This window comes from Gorilla gorilla, chromosome 18 (genome assembly GCF_029281585.2).
Source record: "Gorilla gorilla gorilla isolate KB3781 chromosome 18, NHGRI_mGorGor1-v2.1_pri, whole genome shotgun sequence".
NCBI classification, from domain to species: domain Eukaryota; kingdom Metazoa; phylum Chordata; class Mammalia; order Primates; family Hominidae; genus Gorilla; species Gorilla gorilla.
The window spans coordinates 6,863,234-6,885,585 of NC_073242.2; the positions used below are offsets into that span (position 1 = coordinate 6,863,234).

Sequence of the window (22,352 nt, forward strand, 5' to 3'; positions counted from 1 at the left end):
ATGACAGAATTTCCACACCTGTGGGCACAGGAGCAGATCACAAGGTGAGGAGGTTTGTGGTTCCAAGGAATTTTGTCTGTGATTTATCTCTATCAGGATGGCTTCATTTCTAATATCTGCAAGTTTTGGTCCAAGAGTTTTATCTAAACCTTAGATAATATTGAATGTCATCGTTGTTTGGTCCAAAGGGGCCAAAATTAGGTGGGACAATTATGTTCTTCTTGTCCCTAATGAGGCTCTCAGGGAATCTGGTCCCAGTGGCCAAAGGAGGTTCCTGCAAATGCCTGCTCTGTGATTGCCCCAAACATTTACTTACACAGAGGACTAAGACCATGAGCCCCTACTCCTCACACACTCAGGACCCGCCTGTGTTTCCAAGACATTCCAACTCCCACAGTAAGTAGAAGCATTGACCAGTTATGTAGAAATGAGGAACAACTGAGAGTGACAGCACCAACCTTCTCCAGGAAAGGTCGCAGAGGTGAAAAATTAAATATGTGTTGGCTCAGATGTGAAGTTCTTTTAGGAATCTTCTTTGCTACATCATCCAGATACAGGAAGTAAAGAGTAATATACAGAGAAGCGAAGTACAGGAGTCCTGAATCCACCAGTTGTCACTTGAGATTAACCCAGTAATCATCAGTCATTCCTCCAGTCTCTTTATGAGCTGCTAACTAGTTGGGTGGGGAACTGAATGTACCAGAGACACACACATTCTCAGAGTCAGGCTATGTGTACATGTCTGTGTGTTTTGTTTTCTTTTCTTTTTTAAAAGAGATGGGGTCTTGCTATCCTGTCCAGGCTGGTCTTGAACTCCTGGCCTCAAGCCATCTTCCCTCTTTGGCCTTCCAAAGTTCTAGGATTACAGGCATGAGCCACCATGCCCAGCCTGTTTGTGTTTTCAACGTTAAATATGCAAAATAAGAATCAGTGAGTCCTCTAGGAAAAGCATCGTAACTGAGTGTTGGAAATTGGAAGTATGGGTGAGGAGACCACATCCTGTTTTTGCAAGTTTGTGAATTGATTTGCAAACGTGGTTCTTCCTGGAGCCTCATCACATCTTAACCACCCATGTGTATGTTTCTGAATTCACTGTCTTCTATGCAGCTGGGTTCAGACATATGAGAGGGACAAACCAGTGAGTGTCTCCGAGTTCCTCCTCTTGGGACTCTCCAGGCAGCCCCAGCAGCAGCATCTCCTCTTTGTGTTCTTCCTCAGCATGTACCTGGCCACTGTCCTGGGGAACCTGCTCATTATCCTGGCCGTAAGCATAGATTCCCGCCTGCACACCCCCACGAACTTCTTCCTCAGCAACCTGTCCTTTGTGGACAACTGCTTCTCCTCCACCACCGTCCCCAAGATGCTGGCCAATCACATACTCAGGACTCAAACCATCTCCTTTTCTGGCTGTCTCATGCAGATGTATTTTATCAGTGAGCTTGCTGACATGGACAATTTCCTCCTGGCTGTGATGGCCTATGACCGCTTTGTCGCCGTGTGCCGCCCCTTACATTACACAGCAAAGATGACCCATCAGCTCTGTGCCCTGCTGGTCACTGGATCATGGGTGGTTGCCACTTCGAATGCTCTGCTGCACACCCTGCTGATGGCTCGACTCTCATTCTGTGCAGACAACACCATCCCCCACATCTTCTGCGATGTGACTCCCCTCCTGAAACTCTCCTGTTCAGACACACACCTCAGTGAAGTGATGATTCTTACTGAGGCTGCCCTAGTCACGATCACCCCATTTCTTTGCCTCCTGGCTTCCTATATGCACATCACCTGCGTTGTCCTGAGGGTCCCATCCAGAAAGGGAAGATGGAAAGCCTTCTCCACCTGTGGCTCCCACCTGGCTGTGGTTCTCCTCTTCTATGGCACCATCATATCTCTGTATTTCAGACCTTCATCCTCCCACTCAGCTCAGAGAGATATAGCAGCTGCTGTGAGGTTCACAGTGGTGACTCCCGTGATGAATCGTTTGATCTACAGCCTGAGGAACAAGGCCATAAAAGGGGCTCTTGTAAAAGTGGTTGCTGTGAAATTTTTTTTCTGTTCAATAATGATATAGGCTTAAGAAAGTCCTAGAAGGAGCTAGTTTCTGAGATAATCCTATTTTTTCTACTGTGTGAAACTTAGCATTGTTTGTTTGTTTGTTTTGAGACGGAGTCTCTCTCTGTCACCCAGGCTGGAGTGGAGTCGTGCGATTTCGGCTCACTGTAACCTCTGCCTCTTGGGTTCAAGATATTCTCCTGCCTCAGCCTCCTGAGTAGATGAGATTACATATGTGTGCCACCACAAGTTTTTTTTTTTTTTTTTGTATTTTTAGTAGAGACGGGGCTTCACCATGTTGGTCAGGCTGGTCTCGAACTCCTGACCTCAAATGATCCACCTGCCTTGGCCTCTCAAAGTGCTGGGATTACAGATGTGAGCCACCACACCTGGCCAGCATTTGTTTTCATAATAGAAACATCTGGTATCTCTTTTGGGAGAACAAAACCCTTCATATAGACTCTTTAGGTTAAAGATGGAAAGAGAGATCCTTTAATTAAATGACCCGACAATTCCAATTGTCAATGCACTCCTGCCAAAACCTAGAAGGAACACACCTGTAGTTCAATGAGTTGGATTTACTAATTATATAACAAGGGAGAATACACAGCATCGGGAATAGTGAGGTGTCTCAATAGAAGAGTCCTAAAAAGGACTTCTGCTTGTGTAATGTTGGTGAGGAATTAGGAAGGAGTCTGTGCTCTGGAGTAGATGCCATTACAGAATAGAAATAATTCTGAATGAGTATCTTTTTTTTTTTTTTTTTTTTTTTTTTTGAGACAAGAGTCTCACTCAGTCGCCCAGGCTGGAGTGCAGTAGCTTGATCTCCGCTCACTGCAAGCTCCGCCTCCTGGGTTCACGCCATTCTCCTGCCTCAGCCTCCTGAGTAGCTGGGACTACAGGCGCCAGCCACCACGCCCGGCTAATTTTTTTGTATTTTTTTAAGTAGAGACAGGGTTTCACCGTGTTAGCCAGGATGGTCTCGATTTCCTGACCTCGTGATCCACCCGCCTCGGCCTCCCAAAGTGCTGGGATTACAGGCGTGAGCCACCGCGCCCGGCCATGAATGAGTATCTTAATATATTTTATCTAGAAGGAAAGAAGAGGCCAAAGCTGTGATTGACAAAGAAACAGCAGTCACTCATATCAGCCACCATAGGGGGATGTTTGGTGATTTTTGTGGCTGTGACAATGTTCCTGTTTTTGTGTTGAGACATCATTACAGAAAGGTCTTGCTTTGTTTTGCTCTAGCACAGTCAGTGTGGCCTTATCTGATACAGATGTTCTGTGAAATTCTCTATGTTGATCAGGAGAACACAAAAACCTTGCTGTGAGGGCCAGGCCAACTCCTATCAGGGTTGTTTACTCTTTCTCACAACAGAGACCTTGACGTGAACACATCTGATGGAAAGATCAGACATTTGCTGGGGCAGGAAGGGGAGGATTCATTTTATTTTATTTTATTTGAGACGGAGTCTTGCTCTGTTGCCCAGGCTGGAGTGCAGTGGCGAGATCTCGGCTCACCGCAACCTCTGTCTCCCAGGTTGAAGTGATTCTCCTGATTCAGCCTCCTGAGTAGATGAGATTACAGGTGCGTGTCACCACGCCAGGCTAATTTTGTTATTTTTAGTAGAGATGGGTTTTCACTGTGTTAGCCAGGATGGTCTCGATCTCCTGACCTCGAGATCTGCCAGCCTCAGCCTCCCAAAGTGCTGGGATTACAGGCGTGAGCCACCGTGCACGGCTGAAGGGAGGATTTATTTAGCGTTTCAGAAAGCCCTAATTCTGCCACTCATTTGAGCTATTTTTATTTTCTTATCTGACCTTTATGTATCACACATTACAGCAGGAATATGGGTAAGTTAAACAAGAAAAATATCTTCCACAGTCCCAAATATCCAGCCATATCAATCAACTACATCTATTTTTTTACACTCTGTTCTGTGTCAATGCACACATATATTTTTATTTAGATACTGATTTATATCCTGGTTTTTCAGCTTTCATTTTATAATAAAGCTTTTCCAAATCACTACATAGTCTCCACAATTTTATCTTAATACTTTATATGTCTCCATCAAGTTCTCTAGCAAAAGACTCTTACTAATAATTCTATTTCTAAATTAAAACATAAAGGAAATTTACTATTTAAGAGCATGATTTGAATTTTATTTGTAGGCCAGGCGCAGTGGCTCACGCCTGTCATCCCAGCACTTTAGGAGGCTGAGGTGGGTGGATTACCTGAGATCAGGAGTTTCAGACCAGCCTGGCCAATATGGTAAAACCCCGTCTCTACTAAAAATACAAAAATTAGCCGGGTGTGGTGGCGTGGTGCCTATAATCCCAGCTACTCGGGAGGCTGAGGCAGGAGAATTGCTTGACCCTGGGAGGCAGAGGTTGCAGTGAGCCGAGATCACGCCATTGCACTCCAGCCTGGGTGACAGAACGAGACTGTCTCAAAAAAAATAAATAAAGAAAGAAAAAGAAAGCGATTGCAGAAAATAACAAAACTGACCAATTATGAAACTGGTTATTTATTTTTTCCTTGTCTTTGACATTCAGCATTTCTTTCTTTCTTTTTTTTTTTTTTTTTTTTTTTTTTGAGAAGGAGTCTCGCTTTGTCGCCCAGGCTAGAGTGCAGTCTTGCGATCTCGGCTAACTGTAAGCTCCGCCTCCTGGGTTCACGCTATTCTCCTGCCTCAGGCTCCCAAGCAGCTGGGACTGTAGGCGCCGGCCACCATGCCCGGCTAATTTTTTTTTTTTTTTTGTATTACTGAGACAGGGTTTCACTGTGTTAGCTACGATGGTCTCGATTTCCTGACTTTGTGATCCGCCCGCCTCGGCCTCCCAAAGTGCTGGGATTACAGGCGTGAGCCACCACGCCTGGCCAACATTCAGCATTTTTACTATGATGCATCTGTTTGTGGGTCTCTTTGTGTTTATCTTACTTGAAGTTTACTAAGCTTCCTGTCTGTATAGATTATTATGTTTTAATAAATTTGGGGCCAGGCTCGGTGGCTCAAGCCTGTAATCCCAGCACTTTGGGAGGCCAAGGCGGGTGGATCACCAGGTCAGGAGATCAAGACCATCCTGGCTAACAGGGTGAAACCCTGTCTCTACTAAAAATACAAAAAATTAGCCAGGCGTGGTGGCGGGCGCCTGTAATCCCAGCTACTCGGGAGGCTGAAGCAGGAGAATAGCGTGAACCCGGGAGGCGGAGCTTGCAGTGAGCCGAGAGTGCGCCACTGCACTCCAGCCTGACCAACAGAGTGAGACTCCGTCTCAAAAAATAAAATAAATAAATAAATAAATAAATAAATAAATTTGGGAAATTTTTAGCCATGATTTTTCCAAAATTTTTTCCACTCCTGTCTCTCTTCTTCTGGTACTCCCATTGTGTGTATTTTGGTGCACTTAATGATGTCCACATTTCTTTGAAGTTATATTCACTTGTCTTTTTTTTTTTTTTTTGAGATGGAGTCTTGCTCTGTCACCCAGGCTGGATCTCCCCTCACTGCGGGTTCAAGAGATTCTCCTGCCTCAGCCTCCCAAGTAGCTGGGACTACAGGCACTCTCACACTGTCATGCTGGAGTCAACCTCCCATTTACTCTGATTTTTTTTTTTTTTAAAGAGATGAGCCCAGCGCTTTGGAAGGCCAAGGCAGGAGGATCACTTGGGCCCAGGAGTTTGAGGCCATCATGGACAACATAGCAAGACCCCGTTTCTAGAAAAATAAAAATAAAAAAATTAGCTGGGTGAGGTGGCATGTCCCTGCAGTCCCAGATACTTGGGAGAGTTAGGCGGAAGGATCTCTTGAGTCTACGAGTTCAGGGCTGTAGTGAGCTATGATCACAGCTCTGTACTCCAGTCTGCGCAACAGAGTGAGACCCTGTTTCTTAAAAAAAAAAAAAAAAAAAAAAAAAAAAAAAAAGATGTGGTCTCAGTAAGTTGCTCAGGCTGGTCTCTAACTCCTGGATTCAAGGAATCCTCCCACCTCAGCTTCCAGAGTAGCTGGGACTACACGCACATGCCACCATGCCGTCTTGATATTGTTTTTTAGATTTTAAAAATAATTGTTTTTTGAGATGGTATCTCACTCTATAGCCCAGGCTAGAGTGCAGTGGCACAATCTCGGCTCACTGCAACTCCGCTTCCCGGGTTCAAGCAATCCTCCTTCCTCAGCCTCCTGAGTAGCTGGGACTACAGATGCCTGCCACCGCAACTGGCTACTTTTTGTATTATTAGTAGAGATGGGGTTTCACCATGTTGGCCAGGCTGGTCTTGAACTCCTGACCTCAGGTGATCCGCCTGCCTTGGCCTCCCAAAGTGCTGGGATTACAGGCGTTGAGCCACTGCACTCAACCAAATATTTTTTTTTTTTCGTAGACAGGGTCTCACTATGTTGCTCAGGCTGGTCTTGAACTCCTGGCCTCAAGCCATCCTCCTGATTCGGCTTCCCAAAGTGCTGGGATTACAGGCGTGAGCCACTGCGCCTGGCCTATTTTCTGTAGTTACTACCGGAATTGGATCTTTGGTCTCTTACATTTTCCAACTCTCGCTCTACCGCTATATTGGGAAACTGTTCACTGTTGTTTACTTTTTCAATTTAACTGGTGATCAGGCTCCTTAGGTAAGAGAACTTACTCATCCAGCAACTTCCCAGGGGCTCTCGCGTTTGGGGGCGGCCCCTGGTCCTGGTCGGGGCACTCCTCTCATTCCCACCCAGCCTCACTATTGCGGAAGGAAACCCTGCGGCCCATGTCCTGCCCTCTGGGACACTGGGTGCTGATTGACGGCAACCCTGACCGTGAGCACCTCCCCAGTCCAGGAGATGGTGTGGGTTGTGGTGGCTTCACCCACCTACACTTAAAAAAACAAAAAGCTACTCAGGAAGCTGAGGCAGGAGGATTGCTTGAGCCTAGGAAGCGGAGGTTGCAGTGAGCCAAGATCGCCCCACTCCAGCCTTAGCAACAGAGCCAGTCTCAACTAAAGAAAAAAGTGTCTCAGGTACCGTGCCATGGCTTCATGAGAACTGATGTAACATCCGACTCTGGGCAGGGCTGCCAGAGTGAGAGAGTGGAGACTCTCTCTCACCACTCACTTCCTGGCAGCTACTTTTCTGGATGCATGGGCAGGTCCCCTGCACATGAGATGGTGTGGGTTGTGGTGGCTTCACCCACCTACACTTAAACAAAAAGCTACTCAAGAGGTTGAGGCAGGAAGATCGCTTGAGCCTAGCAGGCGGGAGGTTGCAGCGAGCCAAGATCATCCCACTCCAGCCTTATCAACAGAGCCAGTCTCAAAGAAAAAATTAACTGTCTCGGGTACTGTGCCATGGCTGCATGAGGACTGATAAAATACCCGACTCTGGGCAGGGGTACCAAAGAGTGAGTGAGTGGAGACTCTCTCTCACCACTCACTGCCTGGCAGCTACTTTTCTGGGTGCACGGGCAGGTCCACTGCACATGGTAACAGCCTGCCGACTCTGGAAACACAGTTCAGGATCCCAGTCCTAGTACACTGGTCAGACTTTCAAATAAGCGAATAACGTTGTGGGCAGCCTGTTTTGTTGGCTTTGCTGGCTTTACAGGGTACTTCCTGTTGGCCTGAAATACAATGTTGGTAAAGACAGTTTTTCTGTGGCCTTTCTCTGTTGTGGAGGATTTGTTGTTTTTAAATTACGATTCAGGACTGAAGAATGCCCTTCTTTCAGAATGCTTTGTGCCAAAACAAGAAACCTCAGAATTACATGTTAATAACAACAAACAAAACAAAAAAGACCAATAGGCAGAAGGCAAGAAACAAAACTATTCTTTGTAGATGGTGTCATTTTACCAAAAGTTGTTAACAGAACTAAACCAAGAAACTATTGAAAATTAACAACATTCAGTGAGGTGACTAGTTATACAAATATATAATTAAAAATAACTTTCCCATGTAAAAGCAATAATCAACTATAAAAATATAATGGAAAAAACTACAATAACAAAATTGTGTAAAACAAGTGAAGAAAATTAGAAAAATTTTCACAGGAATATAATACTCTTAATAAACAGAAAGGCATGTTTCTGGATGGGAAACATACACTATAATTTTTCCCAAATAGCTTATAGGATTTCTTTATTCCAATCAAAACACCAATGTATAACTTTTGGAAACCTAAAGCAAGCAAAACTGAAGAATCCCTGAATCGCACCACACAATCAGTCCCGTAAAGGCACCGCTGGCCTTGCTTCTAGGCACAGGACAGGAAGGTATGGATATCAAGAGGCTGAAGACAATACCCACTACAATGAAGACACCTGGAAACCTGTCTCTTGACAGGCAATGTGAGCTAACCACTGGAGATGTAATTTCTAATCATACAACACTTTGCCTTGTGAGGTAGTGACCACCCCATTGCCAAAGGTCTGATGACGGCATAGAGGGGACCTAAGCATATGGTAAGGTTATTGATGAGACATGGATCCAAGCCAACTTTTTCCTGCCTCCAGGTTGACCCTTCCTCTCTGGGTCTTGGGGTTTCCTTCCTAGCACATGAGATCTGGGCTCAACAGAGGGACAAGATTCTGAAGAGCTTTTCTAGTGGTGGGGCTGGATGGCCCTGCCTGAGTAATCCAAACTTCTTTTAGCAAGGGAGAGGCATGAGACGGCTGCTGGAGAGATCAACAGCTGAACAAAATACAATAAGAACAGTAGACACCTAAATTATGTTGTGAAAAGGAATCTGTAAAAGTCAGTTTTATCACAAATTGCAAATATTATTGAAATTGATTGCAAATTTAGATCACATACAAATGAGAGCCTGACATTCAACTGTTTTCCTATATTCCAAAGTAAACAATTCCTTTCAACACTCAAGACTTAAACATGTATTCTTAGAGGGTTATATGAATTGCTATCAGAAGCTGTTGGCTAACAAGCCAGTAGTTTGGTTCTTTCACCAGAACACAGTTCCAGATAAGCATCTTTGCACTATTTCTCAAGTATGAATCCCCATGTGGGGGGAAAATGGATATACTTTCAATAGACACAAGTCACTCTTTGCCTTGCAAGTAAGCAGACTCCAGATTCATCTTCAAAGTGTTGGGAAAGGGGATCCGTGACCTGTACATTATCATATAACTTCAAAGAGGAAAGCTCCTTAGTCCAAAAAGCCTAGATGCTGAGGTATAGCCCTTGAAATGTTTTCTTCCCTGTGAATTTTCTAGCAATTTGAGGTTTTAGCTAAGATGGGCATTTATCCAATTTTGGCAATAATGAGGTTTTTACACATTTATATCTTTTTAGGCAGCTTGGGAATTCAGAACTACTTATGAAAGCTCTCAGGTTGAGGCAGCACCATCAGACCCAGAAAGGGTTCCCAGTATTACTTCTGCTTTCGGGTCTTACAGGCTGAGTGGGTTTTCTCATGCCGGGTACAGTTTGACAGCCGACCAAATCTTCTCCCACATTTTTTGCAACCATATGGTCTCTCAGCCTCATGACTCTGCAGATGAAGCACAAACTCCTCATTCTTTGGGAAGGTTTTCCCACATTCTGGACACTTAAATATCTTCTCCCTTATATGGATTCCTTCATGACGACTCCGATGAGAATTCTGACGAAAGTTTTTTCCACACTGAGAACAGGAATAAGGTTTCTCTCCTGTATGAATTCGCTCATGTTTATTGAGGTTTGTTTTATGATTGAAGCTTTTCCCACAGTGATTACAGTCATAGGGTTTTTCTCCAGTGTGGGTCCTCTGGTGGGAAATGAGGTAAGAACTTTCATTAAACTGTTTCCCACACAGTGGACAAGTGTACCATCTCCTTGTCCTCCGATTTCGAGTAAGGGCAATAATACTGATGTCTACATATTTTGAGAGTTCCTCTAGAGGAGTATCATTCTCAATGGTAACTAACAGATTTCTCATTTTCCTTTTTTGTGGAATGGATGTATTTAGTCGTTCCTTTTCCTGGTTATCGGGAGGCTGCTGAGAGACCAAGGAAGAATCCATTTCATCATCATCAGAAGACTTTTCTCTATAATCTTCATTTTCTACAGGTTCCCTCTCAGGATCTTCACCTTCAGGATTACTGCCATTGACTGTTGAAACAAAGAGAGAATTTAACAACTTCTGAGAGATATCACAACACCAGGCAGGAAAAAACAAGTCAGGTTTCTTATGCCACAGCCACCTTGAAAGTCAATCTGAGGAGTGGCGGATACTGCTGTCGCACTCCTTTTCCATACTTATTGAGGGTGGGATACATAACTGATAAATCTTTCCATCTACCACAATGCAAGCACACTTTAAAGAAATAAAATGAGTGGGATTTCACTGAAAGACTTCAAAAGTTTGTCCTCTTCATAGGTGTTAATTACTTGACAAGTTCATATTCACCTTATACTCTGTAGAGCACTCAGCTAAGGACTAGGGATGAAGACTATACATCTATACAGGGAACCACTCATCATCTTGAAGGAGTCTGGTAACTGAATAGTAAGACGAACCGCTTGTAGGTTTTCACTATATTAAATATTATCACACTATTATAGCACTAAATAATATCATAATGTCTTACAATGAGAAAATTGAAACAATTCCAATAAGCAAAATTAAAGAGGGCACAACATATTCATACAAAAGTTTATTATTGGCCAGGCGTGGTGGCTCACACCTGTAATCCCAGCACTTTGGGAGGTCAAGGCGAGCAGATCACCCAAGGCTGGGAGTTCAAGACCAGCCTGACCATCATGGAGAAACCCTGTCTCTACTAAAAATACAAAATAAGCTGGGCATGGTGGCACATGCCTGTAATCTCAGCTACTAGGGAGGCTGAGGCAGGAGAATCGCTTGAAACCGGGAGGCAGAGGTTGCGGTGAGCCGAGATCGCGCCATTGCACTCCAGCCTGGGCAACAAGAGCGAAACTGTCTCAAAACAAAAAAAAGTTTATTATTTGGCAATTAAAGAGATTACTACAACTAATGAAGCTTTGGAATTACAAGTCAGTAGTGTTTCTCTTTGTGTAGGAAAGGAAGTAGTGAGTGGGTACAGGGCACAAAAGGGGTTTTTGAGATGCTAAGAAAAGTCCATTTTGGGTGGTGCTTAGTGTGTACATTTTGTGAAAACTTGAGCTATATATTTACAATTGGTAGGCTTTTTCTATATTTCTATTATACTTCAGAAAAAAGTCAGTGTAAGCAGATTATAAAGACTGGGTAACAAAGTGAAAAACAAGCATGCTGTGGATATACTTGTGTGACAAGGGACCCCTCAACTCAGGCCTACTGAGAGTCAAGGGTTCAAATCAACCACCAAGACATGGGGCTGATCCTGAAGCTGGAGTTGGAATCTCTGCTGGATTCAGCAGTTTCACACCAATAGATTTTTTTTTTATTTCACTTTTTTTTTTTTTTGGCAGAGATAGGGTCTTGCTATGTTGCCCAGGCTGGTTTTGCACTCGTGTACTCAAGCAATCTTCCCAAAGTGCAGGGGATTACAGGTGTAAGCCCCCACACCCAGCCTTAATTATTTTTTCTTTTTTTTTTTTTTTTTTTTTTTTTTTTTTTTTTTGAGATGGAGTCTCGCTTTGTCGCCCAGGTTGGAGTGCAATGGCACCATCTCAGTTCACTGCAAGCTCCGCCTCCTGGGTTCACTGCATTCTCCTACTTGAGCCTCCCCAGTAGCTGAGACTACAGACGTCCACCACCGCGCCCGGCTAATTTTTTGTATTTACAGTAGAGAGAGGGTTTCATCGTGTTAGCCAGGATGGTCTCGATGATCTCCTGACCTCGTGATCCGCCGCTGGGATTACAGGCATGAGCCACTGCGCCCGGCCTAATTATTCTTTTTAATCACTCCCTTAGGATAATGAAATGTCAATTTTTACCATAGCTCTTGACATGAACTACCATTCTGCTTTCAAAAGCAGCTCTACTAATTTCATGTGAATATTAACTTTACCTAATCTTGTTAGCATTAAATTTTAAAATATTTAATAGGTATAAAATGGTTTCTCATTGTAGTTTTACTTTGGATTTTCATTATGCAAAATAATCTACTGGGTTAAGGCTTTTATAAATGTATATCTTTGTCAATGATTTCTTGTCTAAATAATTTTTAACCGAACTCTTCCTCTTTAACTACACTTGGACTGCTTCCAACCTTGTGTTTTTACAAACAATACCACAGTGAATAATCTTGTTTGTACATCATTTCGAATGTGTTCTGTTGCTATATCTGTAGGTCAGATTCCCAGAATTGAACTGCTGGAACAAAGGATAAGATGGGTAGTTACAAATGCATTTACCCTTATACAGGGACTGTACCATTTTATATGCCCACCAGTAATACACCTGTTTCTCAACAACCTCACCATCAATGTGTTTTTATTTCTATAAATATGAAATACACAAAATGTTAATTCACTAGAGGCTTAATTTGCACTTCTTTTTGCTCCTGTCACGCAGCCTGGAGTGCAGTGGCGTGATCTTGGCTCACTGCAACCTCCACCTCCTGGGTTCAAGTGATTCTCCTTCCTCAGCCTCCTGAGTAGCTGGGATTATAGGCATGCCCCACCACATCCAGCTAATTTTTGTATTTTTAGGAGAGATGGGGTTTTGCCATGTTGGCCAGGCTGGTCTCAAAACTCCTGACCTCAGGTGATCCACCTGCCTCGGCCTCCCAAAGTGCTGGGATTACAGGCGTCAGCCACCATGCCCCAGCCTTTTGTACGTATTTGAATCTGTCAATCTTTTCTTTCAAGGCTTCTGGGCTTTTGAGTCTTAATTACAAAAACCTTCCTATCCCATGGTTATAAAGGAATCACTCATATTTTCTAAATGTGCTTTTTATATTTGTTTTAAACATTTAAAATCTTTGATCCATGTGGACTTTTTCTTGGTATGTAATGTAAGGTACTAATTTATCAAGTGGCTGTCAGTCGTCCTAACACCTTTTATCAAAAAGTCCCCTTTTATGGTTAGGCTTTGTGTCTTCACCCAAATCTCACCTTAAATTGTAATCCCACATGTCAAGGAGACACAGGTGAAGGTAACTGAGTCATGGGCGGGGGGGCCTTTCCCCATGTTATTCTCATGATAGTGAGTTCTCATGAGATCTGATGGTTTTATAGGGGGCTCTTCCCCCTTTACTCGTACTTCTCCCTCCTGCTGCCTTGTGAAGAAGATGCCTTGCTTCCCCTTGCCTTTGCCATGATTTTAAGTTTCTGGAGGCCTCCCCAGCCATGCTGAACTGTGAGTCAATTAAACCTGTTTCCTTTATAAATTACCAAGTCTCAGACAATTCTTTATAGCAGTGTGAAAATGGACTAATACACCAACTTTATCACACACTAAACTCCCATGTGTATTTGAGACTATTTCGGGACTTTCTGAGATCACAGTCTTGTTCCAAGGGAAAAATGCTATTGGTATTGTTGAAAAAAAAACATGACATCAAATTAATAAATCAACAAGAGGAGAAATGACCTTTTTATGATATTGTCTCCCTAGCCAAAAACATAGTATTTTTTTTTTGCTTTCGTTGAAATCTACTCGTCCTTTAGCCTTGTTTTAAAGTTTCCTCATAAATTTGCACATTTCTTGAGTTTATTCCTAAGTATTTAAACTTTCATGTTTCTATTCTAATGGGGCCTTCCACTGTATCTTCTAAATGACCCCGTTTATATATGTGAAAGCCAATGATTTCTGTTTATTCACTTTATTTCCCACTACCTTAGTGAATGGTCTCATTTTTTCCCATGAGAGTAGTTAAGACAAATAAATTTTCTTATTTTTAAGTTTTCTGATTACTCTGTTCTACCTATAAGGAAGTATCTGTTAACTACTATTTTGTTAAATGTTCTTATAAAGGAGAGGCTTCAATTTTGTCAAGTATCTTTTCAGTAACCATACAAGTAAACAAACGATTTTCCTCCTATATAAGAAATATTAATAGATTTGTATTATTTCTATTTTTTTAATTATTTTTTTTGAGATGGAGTCTTGCTCTGTCCCCCAGGCTGGAGTACAATGATGTGATCTCAGCTCACTGCAACCTCTGCCTCCTGGGTTCAAGTGATTCTCCTACCTCAGCCTCCAGAGCAACTGGGATTACAAGCACGTGCCACCACACCCAGCTAACTTTTGTATATTTTTTTTTTGTAGAGATGGGGTTTTGCTATGTTGGACAGGCTGGTCTCAAACTCCTGACCTCAGGTATCACCCGCCTTTGCCTCCCAAAGTGCTGGGATTACAGGCGTGAACCACTGTGCCCAGCATGGGGACTGGATTTCAACACGAGATTTGGAGGGGACAAATATCCAAACTATATCAGCAACCTTGCGTCAGAGGGGTAAAGACAAATTAAAATTGCGTACTTTTTCTAGAAAACATTATACAGACCTTCATATTCATAGGTTCTGCATCTGAGGACTCAACCAACCAAGGATTGAAAATATTTGAGAGAAAAAAAAAGGATGGTTTTGTCTGTACATATTCAGTTTTTTTGTCATTCCCTAAACAATTTAGTATAACAACTATTTATGTAGCATTTACTTTGTATTAGGTATTATAATTAATCTAGAAATAAAATATATGGTAGGATATGTGTGCAGTATATGTAAATGCTACACCATTTTATATAATGAATTTGAGCATCCATGGATTTTGGTATCTGAGTGGGGGTCCTGGAACCAATCTCCCATGAATAACAAGGACAAGTGTATATCAGAATTTATGGTATAACCTAAAGTGATGCTCATAAGAGAGCTCATGGCTGTAAAAACATGTATTAATTTAGAAAAATGAGAATAATAAAGCCTCTGATTCAAAGTTAGAAAAACAATAGGATAAATTTAAAAGAATGAAGGTATTAATAAACACCAATTAGAAAGTAATGAGTTAAAAATAGAAAAAAACTAGTAAGATTTAAGCAAAAATAAACCAATTTCCATAGAGAAAATTGAAATTATCAAAAAAGACTAGCTACCTACCCAAGAAAAGCACCAGCCTCAGACAGTTCCACAGAAAATTCTTCTAAACTTTTAAAAATTAAATAATTCAAATGTTAGGAAAATTTCCAGAGTATAGAAAAAGAAGGTTGGGAGGCCAAGGCGGGCAGATCACAAGGTCAGATTGAGACCATCCTGGCTAACATGGTGAAACCCCGTCTCTACTAAAAATACAAAAAATTAGCTGGACAAGGTGGCAGGCACCTGTAGTCCCAGCTACTCGGGAGGCTGAGGCAGGAGAATGGCATGAACCGCAGGGGGCGGAGACTGCAGGAAGCCAAGATGGCACCACTGCACTCCAGCCTAGGCAACAGCGAGACTCCGTCTCAAAAAAAAAAAAAAGAAGGAAACTTCCAAATTCAAACAAGAGCAAAACTCTGCCTCAAAAATAAATAAATAAATAAATAAATACAGACAGACAGAGAAATCTGAGCCCCAGTGACGGAGGTGGGGCCTAGTCGGAGGTGTCTGCATCATGTGGGTAGATCGCTCATGCGTGGCTTGATGCCACCTCAAGATAATAAGAGATTTCTCACTCTTAGTTCACTAACAATGTGGCTGTTTAAAAGAGCCTGGCACCTTCCTACTCTCTTTCTTCCTCTCTTGCCATGTGAAGTCTGCTCTCCTTCAACCATGAGTAGTTTCTTGAAGCCCTCACCAGAAGCAGATGCTGACGCCATGCTTCGTGTACAGCCTACAGAAAACTGTGAGCCAAATAAACCTCTTTTCTTTATAAATTACCCAGCCTCAGGTACTCTTTTATAGCAGCACAAAATGTACTAAGACAGTTGCTTAAGAGTTTTAAATTTTCCAGGTGGAAGGAACTTTAATTTACTGATATTTATTATTAATTTCTAGTTGTACTGCATTGTGACAGATCCTACCTTATTTCTACTCCTTGGAATCTGAGTCTTTCTTTGTTGCCTAGTATTTAGTCAATTTTCTTCAATCTTGAAAAGGTGTATTCTCCTATCACAGCACACAGTAGCTATAGTAAGAATTATCTTACTGAAAATCTGTTTAAGTGTTCTACGTTTTTCCTTATTTTTACGTGGTTCACTTGGCCAACACACACATTCTCTGTTTCCCTAGGTTATCAAGGACTGTTCCTTGATTCCTGCCACCACAATGTTCAATCCGTTATAGTTTTTCCTTTGCAAAAATTGGTTAAATGTTACTGTTTCAATTATCATCACCTATAAACTGATGGCTCCCCAATCCCTATATCCTCACATCTGAACTCCAATCCCCAATTTCCAAATATCTGGAGGATAATCTCATTTTATTTCCCATCTTGGATTCAATCTCATCCAAAATCAATTCCACCTTCTTCACTACTCTGCCCCGGGTCCAAATCTTGCCTCAGTCTTGCGATAGCTCATTATGCCTATAAAAATTTCCCACTGCTTATCGTTTGATGAATGACTTGTCTTACAAACCAAATTGGAAGGTTACAAAAGGCAGGAATATAGCATCTTCATAACCTGATGAATACAATTCCAGAACCCAATCCTGCCTGAGGAAAAAACTAGTACATTTATGAAATGCTGGTAAATGACTAAGCTTAAGCCACCAGCTTCAGGGTACGGGTGGAGGAAGTGGGGAACAGAGGGTGAGGATTGGGTCTTAGGGGCCCCAAAGTGCATTGTCGAAGTGATCTTGGAGGCAATATATCCACTAATCAGTCACCCAAAATAAATGCCAGCTCTGCCCAAGACTCAGGAGAAACTCAGTATTAATAAATCTGATCTTTTTATACTTTTCTCTAAAATAAAGAAGATATCACATAGAACAACCCGTGGGAAATTAACTACACTCATTACATACCAATACTTCTGACCATACGGTATAATTACAGCTAAGAGTTTGACAGTCATAATGGATTTCTGTCACCCCAGGCAACTTCTAAAACCTATTCTCTGTACAACTTCACCCTCAGAAACAAAAAGCCCTGAAGGCAAAGTAAAAAGTGTCCGGCACTCAGTAAAGACATTTGTGCAGGCCTCTGCCTCTAGGGTTGCAACATTTCTAGAGAAAAGGTAAAGCATCTCTAAGCAAATTATAGAGAGGCTGCTGCTTGATCAGTTCATACACAGCACTGGGGGACACTTGTCAACTATTACTGGGAAATGAGGACAAATAAAGAATGCCCCATTCACCAACCATATACGGAATTCACTGACAAAATTATGAGAAATGCATCTAGGAGACAGTACAGCCCTGGGCCATTACTGCAAATACTGATGTCAGATTCCCTGAGTCCGAATCCCTGTTCCACTGCTTACAACTGTGTGAACTTTAGCAAATTTTGTAACCCCTCTCTGCCTCAGTTCTGTCACCTGTAAGGTGGCAGTAATTTCTATACCACTCAGTATTACTCTGAGAAGTACATGAGACAATAAACACATGAAAAGCATTTGGACTAGTGCCTAGCATGTAACAGCATGTAAGTGCTCATTAAGTGTTAAACATTACTTTCACCAATAGTGGAATATATTTTCACTTAGGCTAGTAGTCTTCACATCTATTGAACATCAAAGAGGGGAGGGGGATTACAAGAGTTAGTCATGTGTTCAATGAAAACATTCAAATATACCTGTTGAGAACAGAGTTCAGAAAATGGGTTCAGAACAGTTTCTATATCCACAGTTTCTATGTCTGCAGGTTTTCCCTACCTCTCCCCTCACTGCCCCCAAGATACAGGGAAAAATGGCCACCCACCCACAGCTGGAGTTCTGTGGCAAGGCTCTGCTACATTGAATAAAACAAAAGTAAAATAAAATGTCTGTGTGCACATAGGCTTACCAGGTGTGAATCGTCCCCCAAAGCTAAAGAGATGAAGGACGTGCTTTTCCCAAAGCAAACAACCTGAACACACAAAGGCTGTGATTTCTTACCCAGTAACATCATTTCCCCGACACTGCTGTCATCTTCCTTCTCTGAGGTGAGTTGTTGAGTAGGATCCAAGCTCACACATTCTTCCTGGCAGTGAAATACATTCAAATCCTCAAAGACCACCAGCTCCTGAAAGAGCAAGAGGCCCCTTTCATCTTAGTAACTGAGGTTCACTGACAGCCCTACTGGTAAGAAAAGCTGACACACAAAGATCAAGGGAAAGGATGGCAAGAGGGACCTATAAATCCCACAGAGGTGCAGCAAAGACAGGACAGCCAGGCTGAGACGGGCTCAAGGAAAAAGCAGAAGAAAAACACCCAAGAAGGCCAACTCCTAAGAATGTGTTTTTACACATAGGTTGGCCAAGCACGGAAGGTGATGGATTCAGGCAGTAAATGGGAAAACCAAACCCACCTCAGGGTTAGCTTTCAAATACAGACACACTGTCTCTTGTTCCTTTTGGACTCCTTTGGGCAGAAGCTTCACCAAGGGACGAGGATGCACTGGGGAAAGAGGAAGGTTTAGTTAGTGAAAAACTCAGTGACTCTAACACAGAGACTCCCCATACTGTGAGGCCAGGCTGTCCTCATTCCTTTGACAGGTAACTCATGGCCTTTTCTGCTCCTGTGAGCCCTTACAGAGTTCAAGCCATAAACTCTAGGGTCTTGAACCTATGGCATCTCCCTGTTATGAAAAGAATGACTTCTCTAAGCACCTTTCAGAATTTCCCATAGAGTATTACTAAAGGAGAGCTTAGGGCAACGTAAAGTGTGAAGATGCCCAGAAAAACCACAAAATTTCTAAAATTCCACATCAACCTAACTCAATAATTCATCTGATTTATCCTTAAAAGATATTTCCCTCAGAATGTTTGGGTAAAACTGACACTATAGAAAGATGCATACTGTTTATTCTGTGGCCTTACTCACACCCAGCACTTGAGAAGAACTTCCTCTTTCCAACACTAGAATTGACTCCTTTTCCAATATACACCATCCTAACTTGAATTTATAACTAACACAGAAACCTATCTTAGACTCCAGTACCTCCTCCTCCTCTTCTAGTGAAACAAGCATGTGCTTCTCACCTCTGTTCTGAAGGCTTGAGCTCACATCTTTCATAATAACCAAGGTCTCCTTGACTTTCTGACTGGGCTGGACCAGGCTTGGCTTGGGCAAGAAGGTGAGGAAGTGCTCCAGCACTAGCTGGTGGATGGTCTTGGGCCCATTAGTGGCATCTCGAAGTAGGTCTTGGCCCAGCTTGGAGTCTGGCGGAACTCTCAGTATAAAGGACTGCTTTGGCTTTGGGGGCATAGGAACCACTTTTGCAGCCATCATGCCTTGCAACCACACACCACACTCGTTTCGCGGGGCCTCCAGAGCCACCTCTTACTAGAGGAAATCTGCCAGAGAGCCAAGCTGTAGACAGAGAAACCAGGGATTACCCAAAAGACCAGGCACGGCATTACTGCACTCCAATATGTGGCATGAGTGGTGAGGCTACATGAGATCTAAAGAAAACGACAGCTGGGGTAGGGAAATCATAACTGAAACGCAGTATTTGAACAAGATATGCTTAGGAAGATGTGAAAGGAAGACCCTGATAATGAAAAACAGAGACTGTGCAAACCTCAAGTCCAAAGGGAAGGGAGTAAGGGTGGAGCGGAGAAGGCCAAGGTCCAGCCTCCTGAGAAATGCAAAGTGTGGCCAGGCACCGGTGGCTCACACCTGTAATCCCAGCACTTTGGAAGGCCCTGGCGGGTGGATCGCTTGAGTCCAGGAGTTCAAGACCAGCATGGGCAACACAGCAAGACACCGACTCCATAAAAAAAAAAAAAAAATTAGCTGGGCGTGGCGACACAAGCCTGTGGTCCCAGCTACTGGGGAGCTGGGAGGATTGCTCGTGCCCAGGAGGTCGAGGCTGCAGTGAACTGTGATCGCGCCACTGCACTGCAGTCTGAGCGACAAAGCAAGACCCTGACCCTAAAAAAAGAAAGGAAAAGAGAAAGGAAAGAAGGAGGAAGGGAATCAGGGAAGAGAAAGAAAATAAAAGGAAAAAGAAAGAAAAGACAGAAAGAAAGACGGTGTAAAACCCACCAGGAAGAGGTTAAATCAGGCTTGGAGAAAGAGCAATGGGCTAGAAGACAGGAAATCTGGGGCCAATACCGAGGACATCTGCCTAAAAGCAGGTTGGTCACTGAATCTGGCCATACTGTACCCCTCGAACCGAAGCTCCCTCCGGTGCCCTTTGGGCGGGGAGGCGGTTGGTGACTCTCCCGGGGAGCAGACGCAAGGCCGAGGAGGTGTCCACACACCGCCTGCCGACTCCTCTCCGCCGTCAAAGCTCTGCTGAGAGCGGCAGGCGACATCCCACTAAGGACCGCCGGACCAGGCTCACTCTGGGGCCTCTTCCGCTGGTCAAGGAACACCTTTACCGTAAAGCTCAGCGTGCGCCCCTGCCTGAGGCGCTCACCAGGCTCCCTACCCGGCCTTGCTCCCTCAGCAACGGACACGCTCCGCTCCCCAGAGGCGGCCTCAGCCTGGTTCCCGCCCTCACGGAGCCCCTCACCTCTCGGGGCCTCTGCAGCCCCTGAGCGTTTGCTGGGGACGGCTCAGAGACTCAGGCTCCGGGAGAGATAGAAAAACTAGGTGCGAGCGGCCGAGCCCTCCCCTCGCCCTTCCGAGTGCCCTCACAGGCCGCCGGCGACTATTCGTTCGCGCCGCCGCCAGTTCAGGAGAACGGCAGGGACGCGGTGCCTTCTGGGAGGTCGGGCGCTCTGCGGCTGTGACGTCACAACTGGTGCCTTGTTTCCGGTGCAGAAGCCTGGTCTCCCCGTTCGGAGCCGGCAGTCTGCGCTTGAGACGTTAAGGCTTGAGATAGGCCAGAGGAGCTCTCAGGGCCGGAAGGAGGCCAGGACGGCTGTAGCCTCTCTGTGGTTCGGCCTGGAAGACGGAAGGCAGGAGGCTGGCTGTAGTCACCCGTGACGGGCTGGCACCTCTCCAGCTGCGGCCAGTCTAACCACAGGGCCTGCTGGGAAATGTAGTTCGAATGCAAACAACCAATGGACGACCGTCAGGCGCGGCGGTTGGGGCGGGGCAGGCCCCCCACCCCCTACCCCCCACCCCCCACTCTCCCCACCCCCCCACCCCCCACTCTCCCCACCCCCCCACCCTCCCCACCCCCACCCCAACCCTCCCCACCCCCCACCCCCCTCACCCCCTCACCCCCCCACCCCGAGGCTTAAAGGAAGCAAGCTATCTCTCCGACCGGAAGATTAAGACGCCTCCGCGGTTTCCGCCTTTTACTGCGGTTCTCCAGTAAAAGGACTGCGGAGGCGGACAGGGTGTGGCCGCCATGGGACTCCGCCCCCGCTCTGGTGACTCCCATAGATTAGAGATGGGGCAGCTACATTGCCCACTCCAGCTTGCTAACTTCTACACTGATGTCTGCACCGGCCGTCTTGTTTTTAACGACATCTTAATTGCCCTTCTCCTACTGTCTCGGTTTCCTTTCTCAATTTCAGCTTCCTACGGAGGCCGAACAGAGTTTTGTGTTTGTGCGTTGTATCCACATTCGGTTCGTTCCCCAGTGACGCACTGATCAGGGTTGGGACAACTTGTGGGCAGGGATGGCCTTATTTCTCGATGTAATACCAGCCTCCAGAAAGTTGACAAAAGTAAAAATATAAATGAATGCTTCTTAAAGTTAATTATACCTGACTAATGGCTGATGATGGCTTAAAATATGTTACAAAGAAACGAGTATGAAAACTGTGTGGCACCAAGACATTCTAGAAAAATAAGGAATATCTGCCTTTTCAGATCAAAATTTACTAAAAAGCCTCCGTTAATCAAAGCATTATGGTTTGAATTATGAGGCAAAACAGATAAATGAGATGTCTTGAAGTAAAATATAAACCTGTGTGATTGTATTTTTTAAAAACTTTTTCTTGACTCTGTTAACAAACAAGAAATAGACTGGAAGATAATTGTAAAGATTAGCTACACAAAAGATTATACATTCCTAAGACGAAATGAACCCCTGCCAACTGACAAAAAGCAAAGGCAATGAGGAGCTCTTCCCGAGAGGAGGAAAACTAATTGGTCATTAACATTTAAAAACATGCTTAACCACACTACTAGTCAAGATTATCACTTTTAAAGGGAACCACATTTTTCACCTATCAAACAATGAAGGTGGAGAAATAGGCACTCCTATCGCTGGTAGTGTGGTGTGTGAAGTCATCTTGTAATATATATTAAAATTAAAAGTACACGTATGTACCCTTTGACCTTCACAACCTCATCTGTGAATCTGATGTCTACAAATTTCTTGTAGAATTCTTTGTAGTGACAAAAACTAGAAATGACATGCATGTTCATACGTAAGGAAAGGAGTAAATTGG

The 22,352-nt window shown here is 43.9% G+C and overlaps 2 protein-coding genes across 18 annotated transcripts; one reads left to right on the forward strand and one right to left on the reverse strand.

Annotated features, from left to right (window-relative positions):
- On the forward strand, positions 1-2,071 carry LOC109023561 (putative olfactory receptor 1F2). The gene is made up of 2 exons (XM_019011434.4): positions 1-44; positions 1,108-2,071. The coding sequence occupies exons 1-2, from the start codon at positions 1-3 to the stop codon at positions 2,069-2,071; spliced, it is 1,008 nt and encodes a 335-aa protein (XP_018866979.4).
- Positions 2,072-7,847: 5,776 nt separating this feature from the next.
- On the reverse strand, positions 7,848-21,545 carry ZNF200 (zinc finger protein 200). Of its 17 annotated transcripts, none has more exons than XM_055365105.2 (6): positions 21,215-21,545; positions 20,165-20,889; positions 19,035-19,365; positions 18,362-18,450; positions 17,950-18,076; positions 7,848-10,141 (listed from the first exon to the last, which is right to left on the reverse strand). In XM_055365105.2, the coding sequence occupies exons 3-6, from the start codon at positions 19,282-19,284 to the stop codon at positions 9,423-9,425; spliced, it is 1,185 nt and encodes a 394-aa protein (XP_055221080.1). In that variant the 5' UTR covers positions 19,285-19,365; positions 20,165-20,889; positions 21,215-21,545; the 3' UTR covers positions 7,848-9,422. The 17 variants fall into 17 exon arrangements, with proteins under 17 accessions (XP_055221080.1, XP_018867441.1, XP_055221082.1 ...); XM_019011896.4 differs by having other exon boundaries at positions 20,516-20,974; positions 21,215-21,530; XM_055365107.2 differs by having other exon boundaries at positions 20,641-20,974; positions 21,357-21,503.
- Positions 21,546-22,352: the final 807 nt, after the last annotated feature.